This window comes from Larimichthys crocea, chromosome XXI, assembly GCF_000972845.2.
Source record: "Larimichthys crocea isolate SSNF chromosome XXI, L_crocea_2.0, whole genome shotgun sequence".
NCBI classification, from domain to species: domain Eukaryota; kingdom Metazoa; phylum Chordata; class Actinopteri; family Sciaenidae; genus Larimichthys; species Larimichthys crocea.
The window spans coordinates 2,946,472-2,963,672 of record NC_040031.1 but is presented as its reverse complement, the minus strand read 5'-3'; the positions used below and the strand labels follow the sequence as shown (position 1 = coordinate 2,963,672).

At 41.9% G+C, this 17,201-nt stretch overlaps 2 protein-coding genes across 3 annotated transcripts; both read right to left on the bottom strand.

The window, feature by feature from the left end:
- Positions 1-69: 69 nt before the first annotated feature.
- Positions 70-7,297, bottom strand: fbxl9 (F-box and leucine rich repeat protein). The gene is made up of 11 exons (XM_010734857.3): positions 6,938-7,297; positions 6,559-6,660; positions 6,281-6,415; positions 4,593-4,772; positions 3,157-3,462; positions 2,784-3,000; positions 2,367-2,524; positions 2,043-2,258; positions 1,735-1,947; positions 1,429-1,646; positions 70-1,345 (listed from the first exon to the last, which is right to left on the bottom strand). The coding sequence occupies exons 1-11, from the start codon at positions 6,989-6,991 to the stop codon at positions 1,177-1,179; spliced, it is 1,968 nt and encodes a 655-aa protein (XP_010733159.2). The 5' UTR covers positions 6,992-7,297; the 3' UTR covers positions 70-1,176.
- A 1,157-nt stretch (positions 7,298-8,454) lies between these two features.
- Positions 8,455-16,935, bottom strand: LOC104922123 (cyclic nucleotide-gated cation channel beta-1). 2 transcript variants are annotated; one of them, XM_019279572.2, is made up of 20 exons: positions 16,520-16,935; positions 15,887-16,070; positions 15,647-15,661; positions 14,684-14,719; positions 14,319-14,417; positions 14,071-14,225; positions 13,313-13,471; positions 12,704-12,912; positions 12,480-12,530; positions 12,298-12,384; positions 11,788-11,852; positions 11,471-11,593; positions 11,108-11,249; positions 10,848-11,007; positions 10,660-10,757; positions 10,487-10,570; positions 10,254-10,372; positions 9,929-10,075; positions 9,519-9,717; positions 8,455-9,415 (listed from the first exon to the last, which is right to left on the bottom strand). In XM_019279572.2, the coding sequence occupies exons 1-20, from the start codon at positions 16,830-16,832 to the stop codon at positions 9,161-9,163; spliced, it is 2,700 nt and encodes an 899-aa protein (XP_019135117.2). In that variant the 5' UTR covers positions 16,833-16,935; the 3' UTR covers positions 8,455-9,160. The 2 variants fall into 2 exon arrangements, with proteins under 2 accessions (XP_019135117.2, XP_027128342.1); XM_027272541.1 differs by lacking the exon at positions 14,684-14,719.
- Positions 16,936-17,201: the final 266 nt, after the last annotated feature.

Genomic DNA, 17,201 nt, shown 5'->3' with positions numbered 1-17,201 from the left:
ATCTTTACAGTCACCCTCTGTCATACTAACTCATACAACAGTATGAGTATACAGTAAATGATTTAACAGTACAGTATAAAGGGATTTTATTTAATTAGGCTACAGTGATTGACCAAGACAACAAAAGGAAAATTCAAGTTAGTTCGACACTACAGTTTGTACAGTTATGGTAAGCATGTAGTATCCAGTATAACAGCAAATGTCCAAAGATTTTCATTGAAAAAAAAAAAATGCACCATGATTTGTGAGATATTACTCCTCTTCAATAAATTCCTTAAAATCTGAGACTCTTAATTTGACTCCTCAAAACTCCCAATAATGCTGTCAGTTCTCAAATAATTAATGATTAAATACCCTTCATTAATTCAACAAATGGAGGCAGGCACGCTGCTGCTGCTGTCTTGGTCTATAAGTTGAACTCTAGGACCATTATTTCACTTCACATCCCATCTTTCTACTTTAGCAGCACAGAACTGTCATTGTTCTAAAAAATATTTCTCCAGTTTTGTTATATAAAAAAACAAAATACAATCAGACATGGACAAATGAGACATTTAAATTAAAGTTTTACATCTTTTTAGCCCTTAAAACAACATAAAACTGGAACGTTAAGAATTAATTGTATCTTTCATTTTGAGTGCCATTACTTCCAAATTGTTAAATATATAATTACAATATTATATATATATTATTACTCAGCATATTATGGGGCAGCTTTTGTTATTTTGTAATTCTGCCTAACTTTAGCTATATAAATATTTTCTGTGATATTAACTGACATAGCAGACAGCGCTTTGAAAGGTCTTACTTACATGAAATCTTTGTCCTCAGTGATGATGCACCACATAAGTTAAACATAAACGTTCCATTCATACACAACATGACTGTTGAATGTCGTAGTTTGATTGTTTGAATGCAAGCGATACATATGAAATTATTTGCCCCACACACAGAACCATTTCCACAATCATTTCATAAAAGTTGTACCTGCTCCATGACGAACAGACTTTTTAAAAATCACTTACAGTACCGGATGACATGTAGGTGACTGACAACTTTGCAAAACAAATAGTGCAAATGGCTAAAAATGTGCAAAAGCTCAACTCGCAGAGCATGCTTTGGTCAGCAGGTTTTGTCACTGAAAAGGTCCAGTGGTCATTTAGGACATTGAATCAGTCAGAATGCAAGGGTAAGATCAACCCCACCTATGAATCTGTAGTGGATATTTTCCAAGAAGGGCAGCTGTGATTGGAGGAGGTCCACAGTTGTTACTGAGATGTTTTTGCACCGTGAGATGTCAAGTGTTCGCAGACGGTTACAGTGCTGCACCAGGAGGAACAAAGATCTGGGGGTTCAAAGGTCAAGAGATAAGAAATTCATCCTTTATCTCTAGAAATAGACACAGCAGTGGGATTGTATGCCACTCACCTGTCAGTGATGTTATTGCAGCAGGAGAGGTAGAGATGCTGCAGCCTTTTTAGATAAGGTGCAGCCTGTGCCACTCCGCGGTCACTGATTCCCGGGCAGTGGTTGAGAGCCAGGCTGGTGAGGCTACGGCAGTGCCAGGCTACTGATGCCAAGCTGGCATCAGTGATCTCCGGCAGCATGGAGAGAGACAGACGGTGGAGGTCTGGGTAACGCACCACCTGAGGAGAGGAGAAACCGTATTGACTCGTGAACATTTCTGTCTTCGTGCTACAAACTGAAACATTTGCCTCGTCCTCGGCCTCCCACCTCTGTGATGCTGCTGTCAGTGAGTTTGCAGCAGGCAGAGAGGTCAAGCTCCTGCAACCTGCTGAGAGCTAAAAGTGAAGCTCCATCCTGCTGTTTGAACTGCTCCAGGTCCCTCTGTGTGACCAGCTTGGGTCGCTCATCAAATGGCAAACGAGGAGGCTTGAAGAAGCCCATGTTGCCGAAGGTACGGGTGAACCTGGGACCTTTGTCTCCCTGTTGAGATAAGTACATTATATAAGTATATATATACATATACACACATCTGTTATTTTGCAAAAGTGGCCCTGCACATTTTCTGTGGTTCTCACCGTCTCATGGTCAAGGTCACATTTGGTTGTTTCCACCATCCCCAGCAGCCCCCAGTCTGTGACTTCTTTACACCATCCGAGCCGCAGAACTACCAACTTTTGCAGGTATGTGGCTATAGAGCGCACAGACAGGTCGGTCACATTGACACATGACGTCAAGTCCAGCTCGTGGAGAGTATTCCCAAGAAGCTGGGTGAGAGAGAAAACTGAAAGATCCTGAAAAGAGAGGAGGAAGGAGCTATTTTATTTCTGTGTGTTTTCACACAGACACATTTACACATGTCCTGTGCAGACACACGTCATGTACAAACACATGTGACTGACCCTAATGTAGGTGCAGCTCTTCAGGTTGAGCGTCTCCAGCTGTGCTCTGGTTGCACTGGGTCCCGTCAAACCTTTCACTATCTCTGTTCCGCTGATGTGCACACACTCAGACAGATCCAGACTCCTCAGGGACGACACGGACAGAAGGTCAGCGAGGCCTGTGGATGACAAGAAATCATCACTTTAAATCATAATTATATTATCTATCTAGCCAGTCTAGCCAAATGCTCATCACAGTTTTCTTAAAATGATCACCTGCTCCACACAGCACACCCACAGAGTACCGGGACGCATACATCTGTTCTATTTGCAACAAGTAAGTTAGGTCAGGACAAACATGATATTTAAGCCCCAGTATTGATTAGACTTTTTAGATAACTATGATAAACACAAAAACAAAAATACACATATGGGCACCTTTTTCAGTGATCCTCCAGTCGCGGGACAAGGAGAGGTGTGTCAGTGTCTTCAGGCCTCGTGCTACAGCATCTACAGACCTGTTGGTCAGCTCAGTGCAGGCACTGATGTCCAGTCTCTGGAGGTCTGGCTGATGCTTCACCAGAACCTCTACCGAGTAGTCAGTCAGCTCCTTACAGCCGTGCAAACACAGTTCCTCCAAGACCAAATCCTGAACCTGGAAGAGAGAAAACATAAAGAAATTAAACTTAACCATTATAAAAGTAGACTGTTACACAGAACAGGTACAGAGATATGAGCAGTTTCATTTGTGCAGAATCATTCCTGGCTGCTCGTGCGATAAAGTTGTTGAAGAGACGTTAAGTATCCAAACCTGTGCAACAGTGCGTAGTGACTCAGGGGTGATGGAGGTTCTGCTGAGGTCCAGAGCTACGAGTGTGGATTTCTGCTCCATTAATAACCTCCGTAAGTTTCTCAGTGACAGCAATGCTGACGAATCCTCAACCGCTCCCACTGGGCACCCACGATACGGGTCGAACTCGAAAGCTATATGGCAGCCGCCCAGCGAGAGGCGGCGGAGGCGTGGGGTACAGCCGGTGAGCCGATTGAAGGTGAGATCGGAGAGATAGCGCAAGTCGGATAGATCCAGCTCTTCTAGACCTGACAGAGCAGATCTGACCTGGAACAAGAAGATGGAGTTTGACCTGAAATTGGAACATTAATGCAGGTGGAAAAACAATAAAGCTGTGTGCACAAAAAATGGCAGTAAAAACTCAGTATGTTAATACGTAGGTTACATTTAACCACAGTACCATCAGTCACCCTCATTATTACATTTGTAACCAGTGCTAACACCCACCACTCCCCAGAGGACTACAGATAAAGGGAGATACTTAAGAAAGTTCGAAATGTAGGAGAATAGGAGGTTATCATGCTTTTGTTTATTGTCTTTTAAGGTGGATTATTATTACTTTATCCAAAAGTGTACCCTGAGGGATTTCTTCCAGAAAGCGTTACTTCTTGGTTAGGTTCAGGAAAAAAGAAAGGCAGGGAAGCTCCAGAACTTTGGCAATCTTTGCTCCCATGTGCTGCAACACCTGATTCAAGATTTCACAGCCAGAGTGGAGCAGTGCAGTATGTTTTTGTTTTTAGCTTTGTTTTGTAGTTACTGCAATTTTGACATGGTGTTTTCACAGAAAAATCATACATTTCTATGGCATAATTATTATTGATGATGAAACAGGTAACAGGAATCTTCATTCAAATGCTGTAATCCTAATATTTGTTTTGGCTTCATGGGGCAGAGTACATCTGTATGATCTTTGTTGATGATCTTTGCATTTTCAGTATTTTTGTTAATATTTGACTTCTTCTCCAGTGGTCAAACAATTACCTAAAGATGAACATGGTGACAGACTGATCAGCAGCTCAGGTCTTTTTTTGTACTTCATTTTGGATAAAATAAAAACATAAAAATACAAGAAAATGTAGTGTAACACAAAACACTTTGTTTTTGGTCATACTGATGGAAATACAGTCAGGTCGTATAATAATACCTCAGTAGGACAAAAGCACAATCCATTTTTCCCAGCACTGCAAAAATGTATCAGTCTATAAATTTAGAACAAAATTCCCTCTGTCTGTCATTTGAATATTAGTTACTTTGTTGGAGGCTTGGTCAGTAAGCATTTTGAGCTGTAGTATTGCCCAAATAGATTGTAAAGAAAGAGCAGTCCACTCCATCACAAACTGTGTTCTATGTTCCAGCCTCACCCCGCCATCCCACTATTACATAACAGTAACAAATACCTGCTGCCTCTGCTCCTCCCTGGAGAGGAAAGCGCCAGACATGAAGAGGCTGTCCAGGCCCCGGAGGTCTAGCCTGCGGAGGGAGGTGAGACGAGGGAGGAGGGCCAGCAGAGAGGCCTCTGTTATACTGCTACCAGGCAGGGCCAAGCTCTCCAACTTAGAGCCCAAGCACAGACCCACCTGAAGAGGGAAAAAGACAAACAGAGAGACGATGACATACGAAGGGGGGAGACAGACAGAAAGAAGAAATGATGAGAATTCATAGAGAGGTTAAAGAACCGTTGGAGTAAAGCAAATAGCTTTTAGTACTGAGGAAGCAGGGCTGGTGAGTGACGCACGTCTAGCAGCCACACGCATATTTTAACAGTATTTGGCTAGTGGGTGGCGGTTAGGAGGTTACTGAATATTATTTGCAATTAGTTCAAAGTTTTGTTTACATATTATTTATGTGATTTATTTTCAGGAATATTTATTTGTTTTGCGCACTAGGTGGGAATTGATTTTTGTTACCTGTTGTGCGGGGGACGCAATTAATTGCAAGACAGAGGCATGTAAGCAGAAGAAGTGCTATGCTCCGTTTAAATTGGTCTAAAGTGACTTGGTATTTCCTTCTTTTTTCTACTTTGTTTTGTTTAAGAAGACGCATCCCCTCTAGGTTGTGTGCAGCCAGCGAGGCTTGTTTTGTCATGTTAATTAGTCTATGTCAATGTTCTGTTAAATGAATGCATGTTTATTACATTGTCCTACATTGCCCTGTAGCAGTTCGATGGTGGGTTTATGACAACAAAGTGGATTTTAATAGAGAAATAAATCCATCTGTAAATGAAGAACTCGCGTCATTGATTTTCTGGAGGGATAATGCTAAAGGTAACTCGAGGACAGCAAGAGGGGGGGTTGGCCGATGCTGTTTAATTAACTTCCTGCTGTCTTTATGCCTTTAAAAAAACGTGTGTGGACAATGTGTGTTACAGCCTCACCAAATAAACAAATTAATTGATTCAACTAATGGATTAAATTTTGCGCCCTCCTTATCTTTCTAGGAAATGGTTCTACGACTTGACAATACACAAGATCTTTAACGGGAATTTCAACGCTCGCACACTTCCGCATGCAAATACACACAATAGTGTGATAAAGGTCAATGGAGTCTAAAGAAACTCGTGCATCTGACCTTTGGACCGCAACGTATCTCATTATGACTGTGTCAGTCTGATGAGAAATTAAAACGATAAGAGTGATACTGTGCAAATACTCCATACATGGTACGTTACAAAAAGAATCTACAGTGTTAGCCTTTCATGAGGAGACTTCTTTTGTGGTAAAAGAGCCCCCCGAAGCGGGGGGGATTCGCCGAACACACAGAGAAGCCTGTGATCATTTGAAGTGAAAACATTACACTAATAAAAGTCAGAGGAACTAGGACTTCACATTATAGCAGCAGTATAATTTCTACAACAAAGACAACAGAGTTTTAGTACAGTTTAAACACACATATCAGAAAATCCTCATATAATTCCACGCACTTCTGCATCCAGTTTTTCTTGTTTAGCCCTGATGTACTATCATGGCAAAAAGCAGTTACACTCCCCACAGGCATCCAGTTAGTACTAATCTTTCTAATCTAACTAATACTTTGCTTTCAGCTATAAAAACGAATCTAGTCGCTGAACTGTAACAGCAAACCGCACCTCCAGAAGCAGTGATCGGGACACACTGAACCCATCCAGCTGGCTGATTATCAGACTGCAGCGTGACTTTCTGCCCAGAGCCCTGATCAGCTCCAGGGCCGAGGATGAAGCCGGGAAGCAGAAGGTGACATCCTTCTGCACACAGAGAAGCAAACAGAGGGGTGTCATGGGGTTAAATCAAGCCCTCAAGCTTTACACACTCATACACTTACTTCCAAAGTCACTTCACGATCAGCCACTGCTCTGCTGACTGTTGCTCGGTGGCTGGTCAGAATTACCTGAAAGCGCAGGTCTTGACTGGCGCTGTACCATCTGCGGCAAACCAACGAGGCCTCCTTCCTGTCTGAGGCGTGAAGAAAGCTCAGGATGTAAACTATGATCTACAGCGAGAGACAGAAAACACACAGCATTAGATTGCAGGTTATTGATCCAGGAAGGGAGAAATCAAACCCAGGATGATCTGACAGCATACGATCTGACTGAAAGACACATTGTCCTTTGACAAGAGCAGTGTATGATGATGACAGGATGGTGCTCACCCACCAGGAGTGGACCGTCACACAACCTGCAACTCCCATTATGTGTGTATGGATGTATTTCTGTAAACAACACATCAGACTCTGTGCTGGACTGATCCGTTTTCTGAGGTTAACTCACCTCCAGAGGCAGCTCAGGTGTTTCTATCATGTCCTCCCCTTCGCAGTCATCCATCTCTGGAGCTTCTTGGTTACTCTGAACAACAGACCATCACAGGAGGGGGGGGGTCAGCCAGCCATTCCTCTGCTAACTCTCCGCACAAGTTCAATCTCCACAATCAACAGCAGCCTCTAAACAAGAAGCCGTTTGACTCGTATCATCCTTCACGTGTCAGCTAACCGACCAAAGTGACAGATTTCGGTGGAAGTCAGCGGAGAGCCGCGCTGCCTGCTGTCATCTCGCTAAGCTACTTTACGCCGCGCCACAAGCTGTACATGTCGGTCGGCAGACTGCTTTCAGTTGGATCAGGTGACCGCAGAGAAAACACCGACGTCATTGGGCGGAGCATTGTGGGAAATGTGGTTTTCTTCTCTTCACCTTGCCGCCACAAAAAAACTGTTAGTACCATGGTTAGCCTGCCTTGACCTCCTTTTTTTTTTTTTTTTTTTACAAGCTTTGACCTAAATAAGTGGAAAAACTGTGTCACTGGATTTTTCACTAAGGTTTTTTTTTACATCTTCTGACAATGTTTGGACTTTTCATTTTTAATTTATTTTAAATTTGATGTGTTTTACACTTTGTTGTGTTGTCAGTCTAAATGTTTATGGTACATACATGAAATCTAGGACAAGACACGCTGAAAACAGTCATTTATTTCACAAAAGACAGGGCTACGTCAGCAACAAAATCAAGTATAAGCACATTATTACACTCATGTTTAGATTACATAGTAAGTGCTCATCTCTCCCACACACACACACATGCACACACACCATAAACCATAAAGTAAAAACAACATTGATAATCCTTTCTACAGACTGTCTGGCAGTATGGTTAGCTGGTTTATGTTTCGATCTTCTGAGGTTGTATCAATAATCAAACCATCTGTACAAAAAGTATAATTCTTACATCATTACACAGTCCTAAACACATTTACAGCACAAAGGAAATATATATTTAGCATTCACATCCTCATGACACTGCAAAGCATTGCAGCAGATTTAATTTAACAATCTGACAATTTGATTCATCTAAATGTCAAAAAACAAATATATATATTTACATTATTGTACAAAAGAACATGTCAACTGTAGCTGTACAGCAATGGTATTACATGTGTTAATGGCTAAATAAGTTAGTAATAATGACTTGATCGCTTTGAAATACAGTATGTATTAGTGTGTAAAATGCAGCATTGTTGTACAGTAACAAGAGGCTAGACAATGTTTGACCTTGACGTGCTCAGAGACAGACAGAAAATCTATGTAAAATAATCTGAGTTGACTTTACATTGACCTGTCAACTCATATTTGTATATACCATGATGGAAGTATGGATGTTGTTACAGCCATAAAAAAACAACAACAAAAAACAGCTGTACTTCTACTTACATCATCACAACACGAAGGTAAAAGACAAAAAATATAAGGCAACTTGTACTTTCAAGTTTACAAAAGAATCTGTAAACAATTCGCAGACAACAACAGCAAAAACATTTTGTATGTTTGAGAAAGACAAGAAGAGAAGAGGTTCTGTAGAAATGACTATAAACTGGTATGGCTTAAGTATGCCATCCTACACAGAATTCACTCATCATCATCGCTACATTGAATTCAGTCATGTGAACGCAGCGTAGATGATGGAAATGTGAATTCCGAAGAGTAACTAGGCAAGGAATGGCTTGCTCCTACGTCTAATAAAAGGTGAACACAGTGGGTGGAGGCTGAAAGGAGACTGCAAAGCAATGAGAGATTAAAATGAACAGAGAAGCTGTACTTTCCACTGGTTCAGAACCACGGACAGACAGGAACGCCCTCAAGATGAAGTGGGCCTGGAAAAAATGGCTCATCCTGCACTGTGACAGAATAGTGGCTATATATACCAGTTATTTAAGTTTTCCAGGTACATTACAACGGCCAACTACTGCAGATAGTGTGCTATGGAGTGGAATACAGTACTACCTTTATATTTCACCAGATTTGGACATTGTGTTTATTTACAACATGTCCTCTCTGTTTCATTCAACCATTCTGTCAGTTAATAGCAGATATACTTGATTCTTTCTTTATTTCCCCTTGATTACTCCAATTTACATTTTCCCCTTAAGGACAAACATCCAGTCCTCACCGGAACCACTTCTTTTCTTTTGATGTTCTCCTCCTTCCATTGTCCGTTAAAGAGTTATCACAACTTCTTTTCCTTCCTCTTCCCACCCTCATTACCTTCTACCTCACTGACACCTTCCTCACTTTGGTCCACGGCAAGCGCTTCGTCTGCGTCGCCCTGGCACTGTGAAGCAGAGCGAGGCGTCACAGAGTTGTTGCGGCAACGGGAAGCCGAGCGAAACATTGCAGAGCTAGGTGATGGCGTGTCCACGTCTCTGTCAGGTCCGGAGCTGGAGGTGGGAGATGGAGGAGGCAGGGATGAGGAGATAGAGGGCTGGAAGATAAAAGAAGATATTAAAATAATATATAAAGTACACTATATTTGTTGTCACTGCCACATGTGCATTTGTCTATTCTTTGGTTTTGTGTATGTTTACCTGTAATGAGATAATAGACTTGTTGGACTTTTCTTTGACTTTAGCCAGCGCTCCTTTAAGTCCAGTGGATCTCTCTGTCATCTCCAGGGCTGCTCTCAGCAATCTGGGGGTCTCCGTCCTAACGGGGGCTGCCGGGACCTGAGGGGGATCTTTAGCCTCTTCTTTGGGCTCAGGTTTCTTTCCCTTAGTAAGCATTTTCCTGCAGTTGAAAGAGTTACTCCTCTCAGAATTAAGTAAGAGTTGTACACATACAAATAAGGAAGCAAAGCTCATGTATAAGTCCATGTTTGATCTACATTTGTACTGTTCCACAGCAGAGAAATACAGAGAAATCAAATGTAAAGAGTACAGTAATGGTGTTGTTGTGGGGTACTGATATTTGCTCATGTGTAGTGCTATTGATGTTTAACCTGGCCTTCTTGCGGAGCAGTTTCTTGGACTCGGGGTAGTGCACCAGAATTTCATTCAGGTCTTTCTTGTCCAGGATGAAGAGATTTGCAAAGCCATGGGCGATTACATTTGCTGTGCGTCTGTTACCCCCGCCTACTGCAAGCAAACTGTCATTCAGAGAAATTGTGGTTAAACTTTTTTTTCCGCCACGTTTGATGTTTCAGTTCGGAAAAACAGATCAGGTAGTAGATTTTTTTTTTCATGCAAAATCCTATTGTTTTATAAGATATCTGAGGTGGCAGCTTACTAAGAAAACCATTTTTTTGTGTGTAAAAATCTCTTCACCTGATCTCTCCAAAGACTGATCCTGCTCTGAGAGTGACAAACACTGTCTTCCCATCAGGTCCTCCAACCACCTGCACCTCCCCCGCTTTTATGATGTACATCTCGCGACCCACCTCACCCTGAGCAAAACAGAAAAGGAGGGGTAGAGGTAGGTAATGAGCGGAAATAACTGAAACCACCTACAGTTGTCTTCTGCAAACAAAACACAAGCCAACTGTGCATACAGCATGTACCTTTTTGCAGACATAGTCCCCAGGCAGGTATACAACGGAGCGGAGGCTTTTCAGCATGTCAAAGATCATCTGTCTATCACAACCCTATCAAGAGGGAAAACAAAATTAATCTCTATATGGCACTAGCTTTATTTTCTTTACCTCCTTCTTTTCATGTTAATTAGAATTCCTACCTGAAAAAGAGGGACTTTGCTGACGATGGAGTAGTTGACATCTACAGCGATGTCCAGACGCATTTTATCTGGCAACTGAGTCAGCAACTCCTGCTCATCTTTGAAGGCAGACAATAAGAGGTACAGCATGAGTGAAGGGTTCCATGTCTAAGATACATATGAACATGCACACATAATGCTATCCTTACCTAGCATGCCTTGTGATTGCCAGGTGTAGTTGTACCAGGTTTTGACACGGTTCTGGACGTCTTTGGGGATGTGATAGGAGGACATGTATTGAATAGTGTTGTCCATACATGTGCGGTAGTAGGTCTGACCCGCTGTGGCTGCACCAACCACATCACGCATCTAAGAGACAAAGGAGCATAACAGACCAATAAACTTTGATTTAACACCATCTTGACACATAAGATTGTCACAAATGTCTGCATTATATTAACATCCATACCTGTCCAATCATGATAGAGAAGGCAAAAACTCCGACAAAATAGTTGATGAGCTGGAAGACAATCTCAAATAGGGTGGTAGGGTCTGGCAAACCACCAATGGTGATCAGGGTCTTCACCGCAAAGTAGTAACAGCGGATGTAACTGAGCGGAGACATGGAGAGGAGGCATTAAAAAGAGGCAAAGCGAGGCTTGAACATGATGGACAGGAGATTTAAAACACATCAGATGCAACTTAAGGGATGCATCTAGTATAGACCAAAGGAGATATAATGTAGACAGTTTGTGTGACTGAAAGAGCACAAAAATATTTAATATTACAGGGCAGAGTGAGCTTTTTTTGCATGTGTGTTTATCCCACTAACCTGTTGCCCTTGCCATTGTACACCCACTTGGTTGATCCTAGCCCATTGAAGGCAGAGCCCCAGTAGTATAGACAAGCATTACAGTGGAGACAGTAAAGAAGATAGGTGGTGGTACGGATCACCCTGAGAAACACAGAGTGAGAGAGCATGTTTGCATGAACTGAACACCTAAAACCAGGCATTTATCGATCTGTGTCACAGTGTGGCATCTCAAGACAGGAAGGCAAAGTGAGAAGAAGGATACAGAGATAGAAAAAGAGAGAATGCAGTGCAGGACAACTGCCAGCATAGTGAGATACCATCAGGTTGAAGCTGACCTGTAGATGTAGGCTTTGGTCAAGATGGCCTCCAGACGCTCATTGAACTCAAAGAAGGAGTTGATCTGAGGAGGCATAAAAATATCTGATGAGTTTGGTTTTACAGTTGGCTATCGAACATTTGAGTGATGTCTAATCATTCCCAAAATGCCTTCATAGATCCTTGGATATTACCCTTTCTATTGCATTAGTGCTTATTGATACTGTCAGTGTAAAGTTGTTGCATGTGGCTCAGTAAATTTAACACCTTGTGGCTAAAAAAACGTGCAAGGATTCTTTATTTTTGGCATTTCTCTGCTTTGTTGAACAGTGCAGAGGTGGACAGGAGATTCAGGGGAGAGAGAGTGGGGGTGACATGCAGCAAAGCTGGAATCAAACATGGGTCACTGCAATAAGGACCGGGTAAGCTAACAGGCCACCCCGAGTGCAAGGATTCTTAGTGGTTGGTTTCCAGAGTGCTGACACTAACAGGTTGTAATGGACTGTTGTATACACAGTAATAAACGTCACCTTCAGCAGCCTGGGCAAGCGAAGCAAAGGGTTGATGCCAGTTTTAAAATAGAAGAGCTCCAGGGGAACAAGGCTGGCTACATCAAACTGAAAAACAAGGAAGGTACCACCACTTAATACGTGAAGCCCAGAAAAACAGAATTCACACAAAGGTGAACTTTTATTGATCTCTAGTCACTTACTTTAAAGCGTCTGGTTTTCATGTAATTCTTTCTCATGTCTTTTTTGTCACACTGTAAAAAAACAAAACAAATGCAGAAATGAACGATGCTGACAGGTTTATCTTAATATACAGTCATATCAGCTGTTGATAACTACAGTGATTCTTTATTTTTTTCATGATAAAACAGTGATTTCAGCAGCATGTCTCCTGACAACAGAATTTCAGTCATGATATTGTGCTCACCACTATGTCCCCTCCACGAACAAACTGCAGCCGCGGTTGGAAAATGGTAATGTCCAATATGTAAATGAGGTCACAGAGGTAGTCGGTCAGCAACCAGTAGTAAATGTTGTTTGGAGTCTGGTAGGGGAAGGCCCAGCGGACTGGGATGAACCACGCGTTCCAGTTCCATGCCAGAGAGACCAATAACATCCACAGCACATACATTAGGTCTGAGGAAAGAGACAATGGTGAAAGGATGGAGGGAGGTGGAGAAATTGTAGGAGACTTGACAGAGGATAAGAAAATAAGAAGTAAGAGATCATTCAGTAATTACAGAACAAGTGATGGCCAATGAGCAAGCAACTACCATTATATACTGTTAACTAGAGAAAGACGAGGATAGGAGCATGAGAAGAAAGCAGAATCTAATCTATAATAAAAATGTATTATTAAGCAAAGTTTGCATGACTTGGAATTATTGAAAGGTGACAACAGAAGATGGACTGGTTCAAAAAGTCCTTATGATTGTGAAAAAATGGAACAGAAAAGGGTAAATGACACATCATTAGGAGACAGATGTCTGTAGGAGCTGTAGGAGGAGGCAGGTAGCGTATTCGGCTGGGTTCTCACTGGTGAAAGGGTCGATGCTGGCGGGGAAACGGTAGTGTATACAGGCTCGTATCCATCCACTTTTTCCTGATGGACCTGCTTGTGCCTCCTTCGCTTCGACGTCCAATGGCTGAGTTTCAGGAGCAGGTGGAGGAGCTGGAGCCGGAGCCTGAGGAGGAGCTGGAGGAAAGTGAGAGGGGAAGGGACAAAGATTCAGAAGACATGGAAATGTTTTTGAAAACAGACAGACTCAGGTAATGCAAATGAATTAATTTGCAGAAATTTCTTAATGATCTAAAAAATATCTTGGCTCAAAGTAGAAAAACAGCACAATACTTTCTGTTACTGTTCCTGGTTCTGTAGTGAAAATATTAATAGTTTTTTCATTTTAATTTAAATGTTTATTTCTTACATTCTGTTATGTTTGAAAAAATAGACATTATTGTTAATGCAAATGTTGCCAGGTATTTTATATGGTATATACTTTGGGAGCCACTGATCAAAACACTGAGGACTAAAGGAAAGACACTGGTGGTATAACTATAGGTGGGAAGGTGGGACAGCTGATAGGTTGAAACCTGGAGAGAAGCTGCTACTGTTACTTCTCACCTGTGTATGTCTGTCAGTGTATTCATGTAGATTTTTGTTTAAAGACGGCTGTGTGTCTGGCTCTGTGTGGACAAGGCGTTTAACCTGGAAATAAAATATACTATAATACACCACTGTTAGACCACTATCTCCCTGCATATTTCTGACTTGTTTTGCCAATAGATACTCACAGGGGACAATGCTGTCTTCATCTGAGCTGTCAGGTTCAATGAGTTTCTCCTTTGCCTTCTCAGTTCTTTCTTTAAACATCCGGACCAGCTCCTGAAGACGCTCGTTGACCACTGTACTGGTCTGACTGGCTGAAGACGCAGGACGCTCTTTCAGTCTTGGGGGGGAAAAAAGTCCACATATTGTTAAGTGTCAGCAGTTAAATGAAGTGCCCACACTTTTCTTCATTTGTGTGTGGACCATTGCTCACATGTCATCTGTGCTGTGCAGGCTGGACTGGCTGGGCCAGGCTCTGACAGGGGTGCTTCCTTCATCATCATCATCTTCACTTTGGGAGTGCAGTCTCCGACTGTTAAAGTTAAGTCAACACAGAAACATTATTAGTTTAAGTTTTAACTCTGCTGTATTTGTAAAATTATTATTATTATGTGGGAACATTTTGAGAAATGCAAATTAATGAACACTGAAGATAAATGGTTATTTAATGAGAGAACGACCAAAGATGGGTCAATTCAAATGGACTTGTGAATGGTGATTGATTGGGCAGCACAATGTGTTGATAGATGGATACTAGAGATGAGTCCATACAGTATTTATAAGGGTCAGATATCTTACATCTTTGTCCAGATAGTCCTACGATTCCTTCCACTACTGTCATGGATGGTCAGAACAGGGTTTGTGTGTGTGTGTGTGTTGTGTGTGTGTGTGTGTGTGTGTGTGTGTATAGGTGTGTGTGTGTGTTTATGAAGAGAGATGGGGAGAGAGGGTTTGTGAGAGATGTGTGTGCCAGAGAAAGCATATTAATCCAAGAAACCGACAACAAGTGAGAAGAATCACCTACAGTACTGATGCAAGTGCATGACCGTGATGCACCTATTTGTTTGCCACGTTATCCATAATTAATATCCATATGACATATGACAATACAGTAGCTAAAAGAACAAAAAATGCCATGCAAAAGCACACATCAGACCTTCAAAACATAGAACAATACAAAACAAGAAACAAAAAACACGATAATTTTAGCTCCATAAAACAGTCTGTGTTTGCCTGTGTGGCTCATTTTGGCAGCTCTTATTGTCTTTTATGTGCAGAAAGGATTTCATAACCTTGAGAACTAAGTGAAAGGAATTTCAGATTTTCCTAAGCAACACGCTAATTACACACAGACCAACATTCATACTTTTGCCAACTGTGACTACAGCAGACTGTAGAGGGCAGTAGATCCATTTCAAGCTGCACTAAACAGAGACACGTGAAGAGTTTCACTCCAAAATTATGTATTCATTGATTCATTAAACCACTGAGATTATTTGTATTTTCAAAGCGATTGTTTTGTAATCTAGAATATTAATGTTTAATTTGATCTTATTTTGGATGAAAATTCTCACTCTGTGAACATAAGAGCATGCACCTTGACATAAATCAAACAACAAATCTACTGATCTAACTGTCCCTCTAGTGAAATGCTTTGCCATGAGTTCATATAATTTAGAAATATGTATTGTTTCACTAGAGAAAAAAAAAATTACTGTCAAAAAATAAATAAAAGCATCACAACTCAAGCAGTTTGCTTACTCTTTATCTCCTTTACTGTGGATAAAAAACAAGAGGCGAGAGAAAAAGATTTAAAACACTGTAATGCACGCTCAGAAAAATAGGAATCTCATAATGTTTAACTTATTATTCAGCATCAACCAAAAGTAAAAATATGAACATTTTCATATTTCATTATTTTGTAAGTTATTAAATTTCTAAATTTCTGTCCTACAAGCAGATTTTAAAAAAAAAAACTACTACTCTTGTAGTATTTCTCACCTTTGACGACCTCCAGAAGGAGTCACAGGGACAGTGAGGGTCGTAAGTTTCGGGTCCTGGGGAGCGAGGATTTGAGGGATATTGCTCTGTCCCTCACCTCCCCCTCCTCCTTCTTTTCCTCTCTCATTGTCTGAGTCGACATCCTCTACATTGACGGCCGGACGAAGGCTGAGGCTAGAGCTCTCTGAAGGCACAAAACGTTTGTTGATTAATGAAGAGCATCGCAAATGATGTGAATGTAAGAGAGGACTGTAAGGGGCAAAGCAAGTCCAAAGCAAGCAGGACAGTGTGAGAGCAACCCAAATCTACATCATACTAATGCAAGAGGATCCACTTGGAAACTTGGCCATGTATAAGAGTGTACGGATAGCTGAGTGGACCAGCTTACTCATCTGGCAAGCCATTCAGTCTGGCTAATCTGGCACACTTTTGTCTTCTTTATTAAAACAGTCAGTATATTGTATAACAAATTAACTGAGGTGATTCATTTGTGTCTGAGATTATTTAAGAAACACATAACAACACATGAACAAACAAAATCCACTACAACAACACCAAACCACTATAGTGTTCAGGTATCCACAATGAATATCACGATGGAGTACAGTTAATGTTCCACTGCTGCAGATTCACCTGTGGGTCTTATTGCTGAAACATCTGACTCATCTTCAATGAAGAACGCCGGATTAGAGAGACCTGACAGCTGGCGGGACAGTGAGTTGAGCTGCTCTGATGGGGGGCTCACAATTGGCGGCAGGCGTGGGTAGGATGGCACATTGGGCAATTCGAGGGCACTACCGTTGGGGGAGGATGGAGATGGTGAGCGGGACCGGAGCTGAGGATGATGAGGTGGAGGTAGAGGGGAGTGTCGGACGAGTCGGTTTAGTTCAACATCTTGCTGATTCTTGTCTTGTTTTTGCTGTTGTTGTATGTGTTTCTTAGGCATCTTGAGGCATAAGGCTGTTGAGGCGGTTCCGGACGTTGAGGAAGTATTGTTGCGTCCGGCTTGGAAACTGGGAGAGCTTCTGTGGAATGGTTGAAAGGCTCTGGGAAAGACCGGACAGACTGGGGCTGACTGAACCCTCAGAGCTGTTGGGCAAAAACTCAGTCAGAGTCTGGGCAATGTTTCGAGGGACCCGCGTGAGTCGGATCTGGGACAGCTCTTGGCGCAATTCAGGGGGAAAGGTAGGTAAGTACTTGGAAACGTCAGGGAGCTGGGAGGGTATCTTCGGCATGGAGGGTAACTTAGGAGTGGAGATGCCGTTCTCTTTGAAGAACGCGTTGATGTTGCCGAAGCACTCCGAGGTGTGAGGAA

Coding starts and splice junctions, on each gene's coding strand:
- LOC104922123 (XM_019279572.2), bottom strand. CDS start 16,832: ATGCCTAAGAAACACATACAACAACAGCAAAAACAAGACAAGAATCAG. Junction 14,226..14,318: donor CTGCACAGCACAGATGACAT/GTGAGCAATGGT, acceptor TTCCCCCCCAAG/ACTGAAAGAGCGTCCTGCGT. Junction 13,472..14,070: donor TGAAGACAGCATTGTCCCCT/GTGAGTATCTAT, acceptor ACTTTCCTCCAG/CTCCTCCTCAGGCTCCGGCT.
- fbxl9 (XM_010734857.3), bottom strand. CDS start 6,991: ATGGATGACTGCGAAGGGGAGGACATGATAGAAACACCTGAGCTGCCT. Junction 6,661..6,937: donor CACCTGAGCTGCCTCTGGAG/GTGAGTTAACCT, acceptor CTCTCGCTGTAG/ATCATAGTTTACATCCTGAG. Junction 1,948..2,042: donor GTGACCTTGACCATGAGACG/GTGAGAACCACA, acceptor TTATCTCAACAG/GGAGACAAAGGTCCCAGGTT.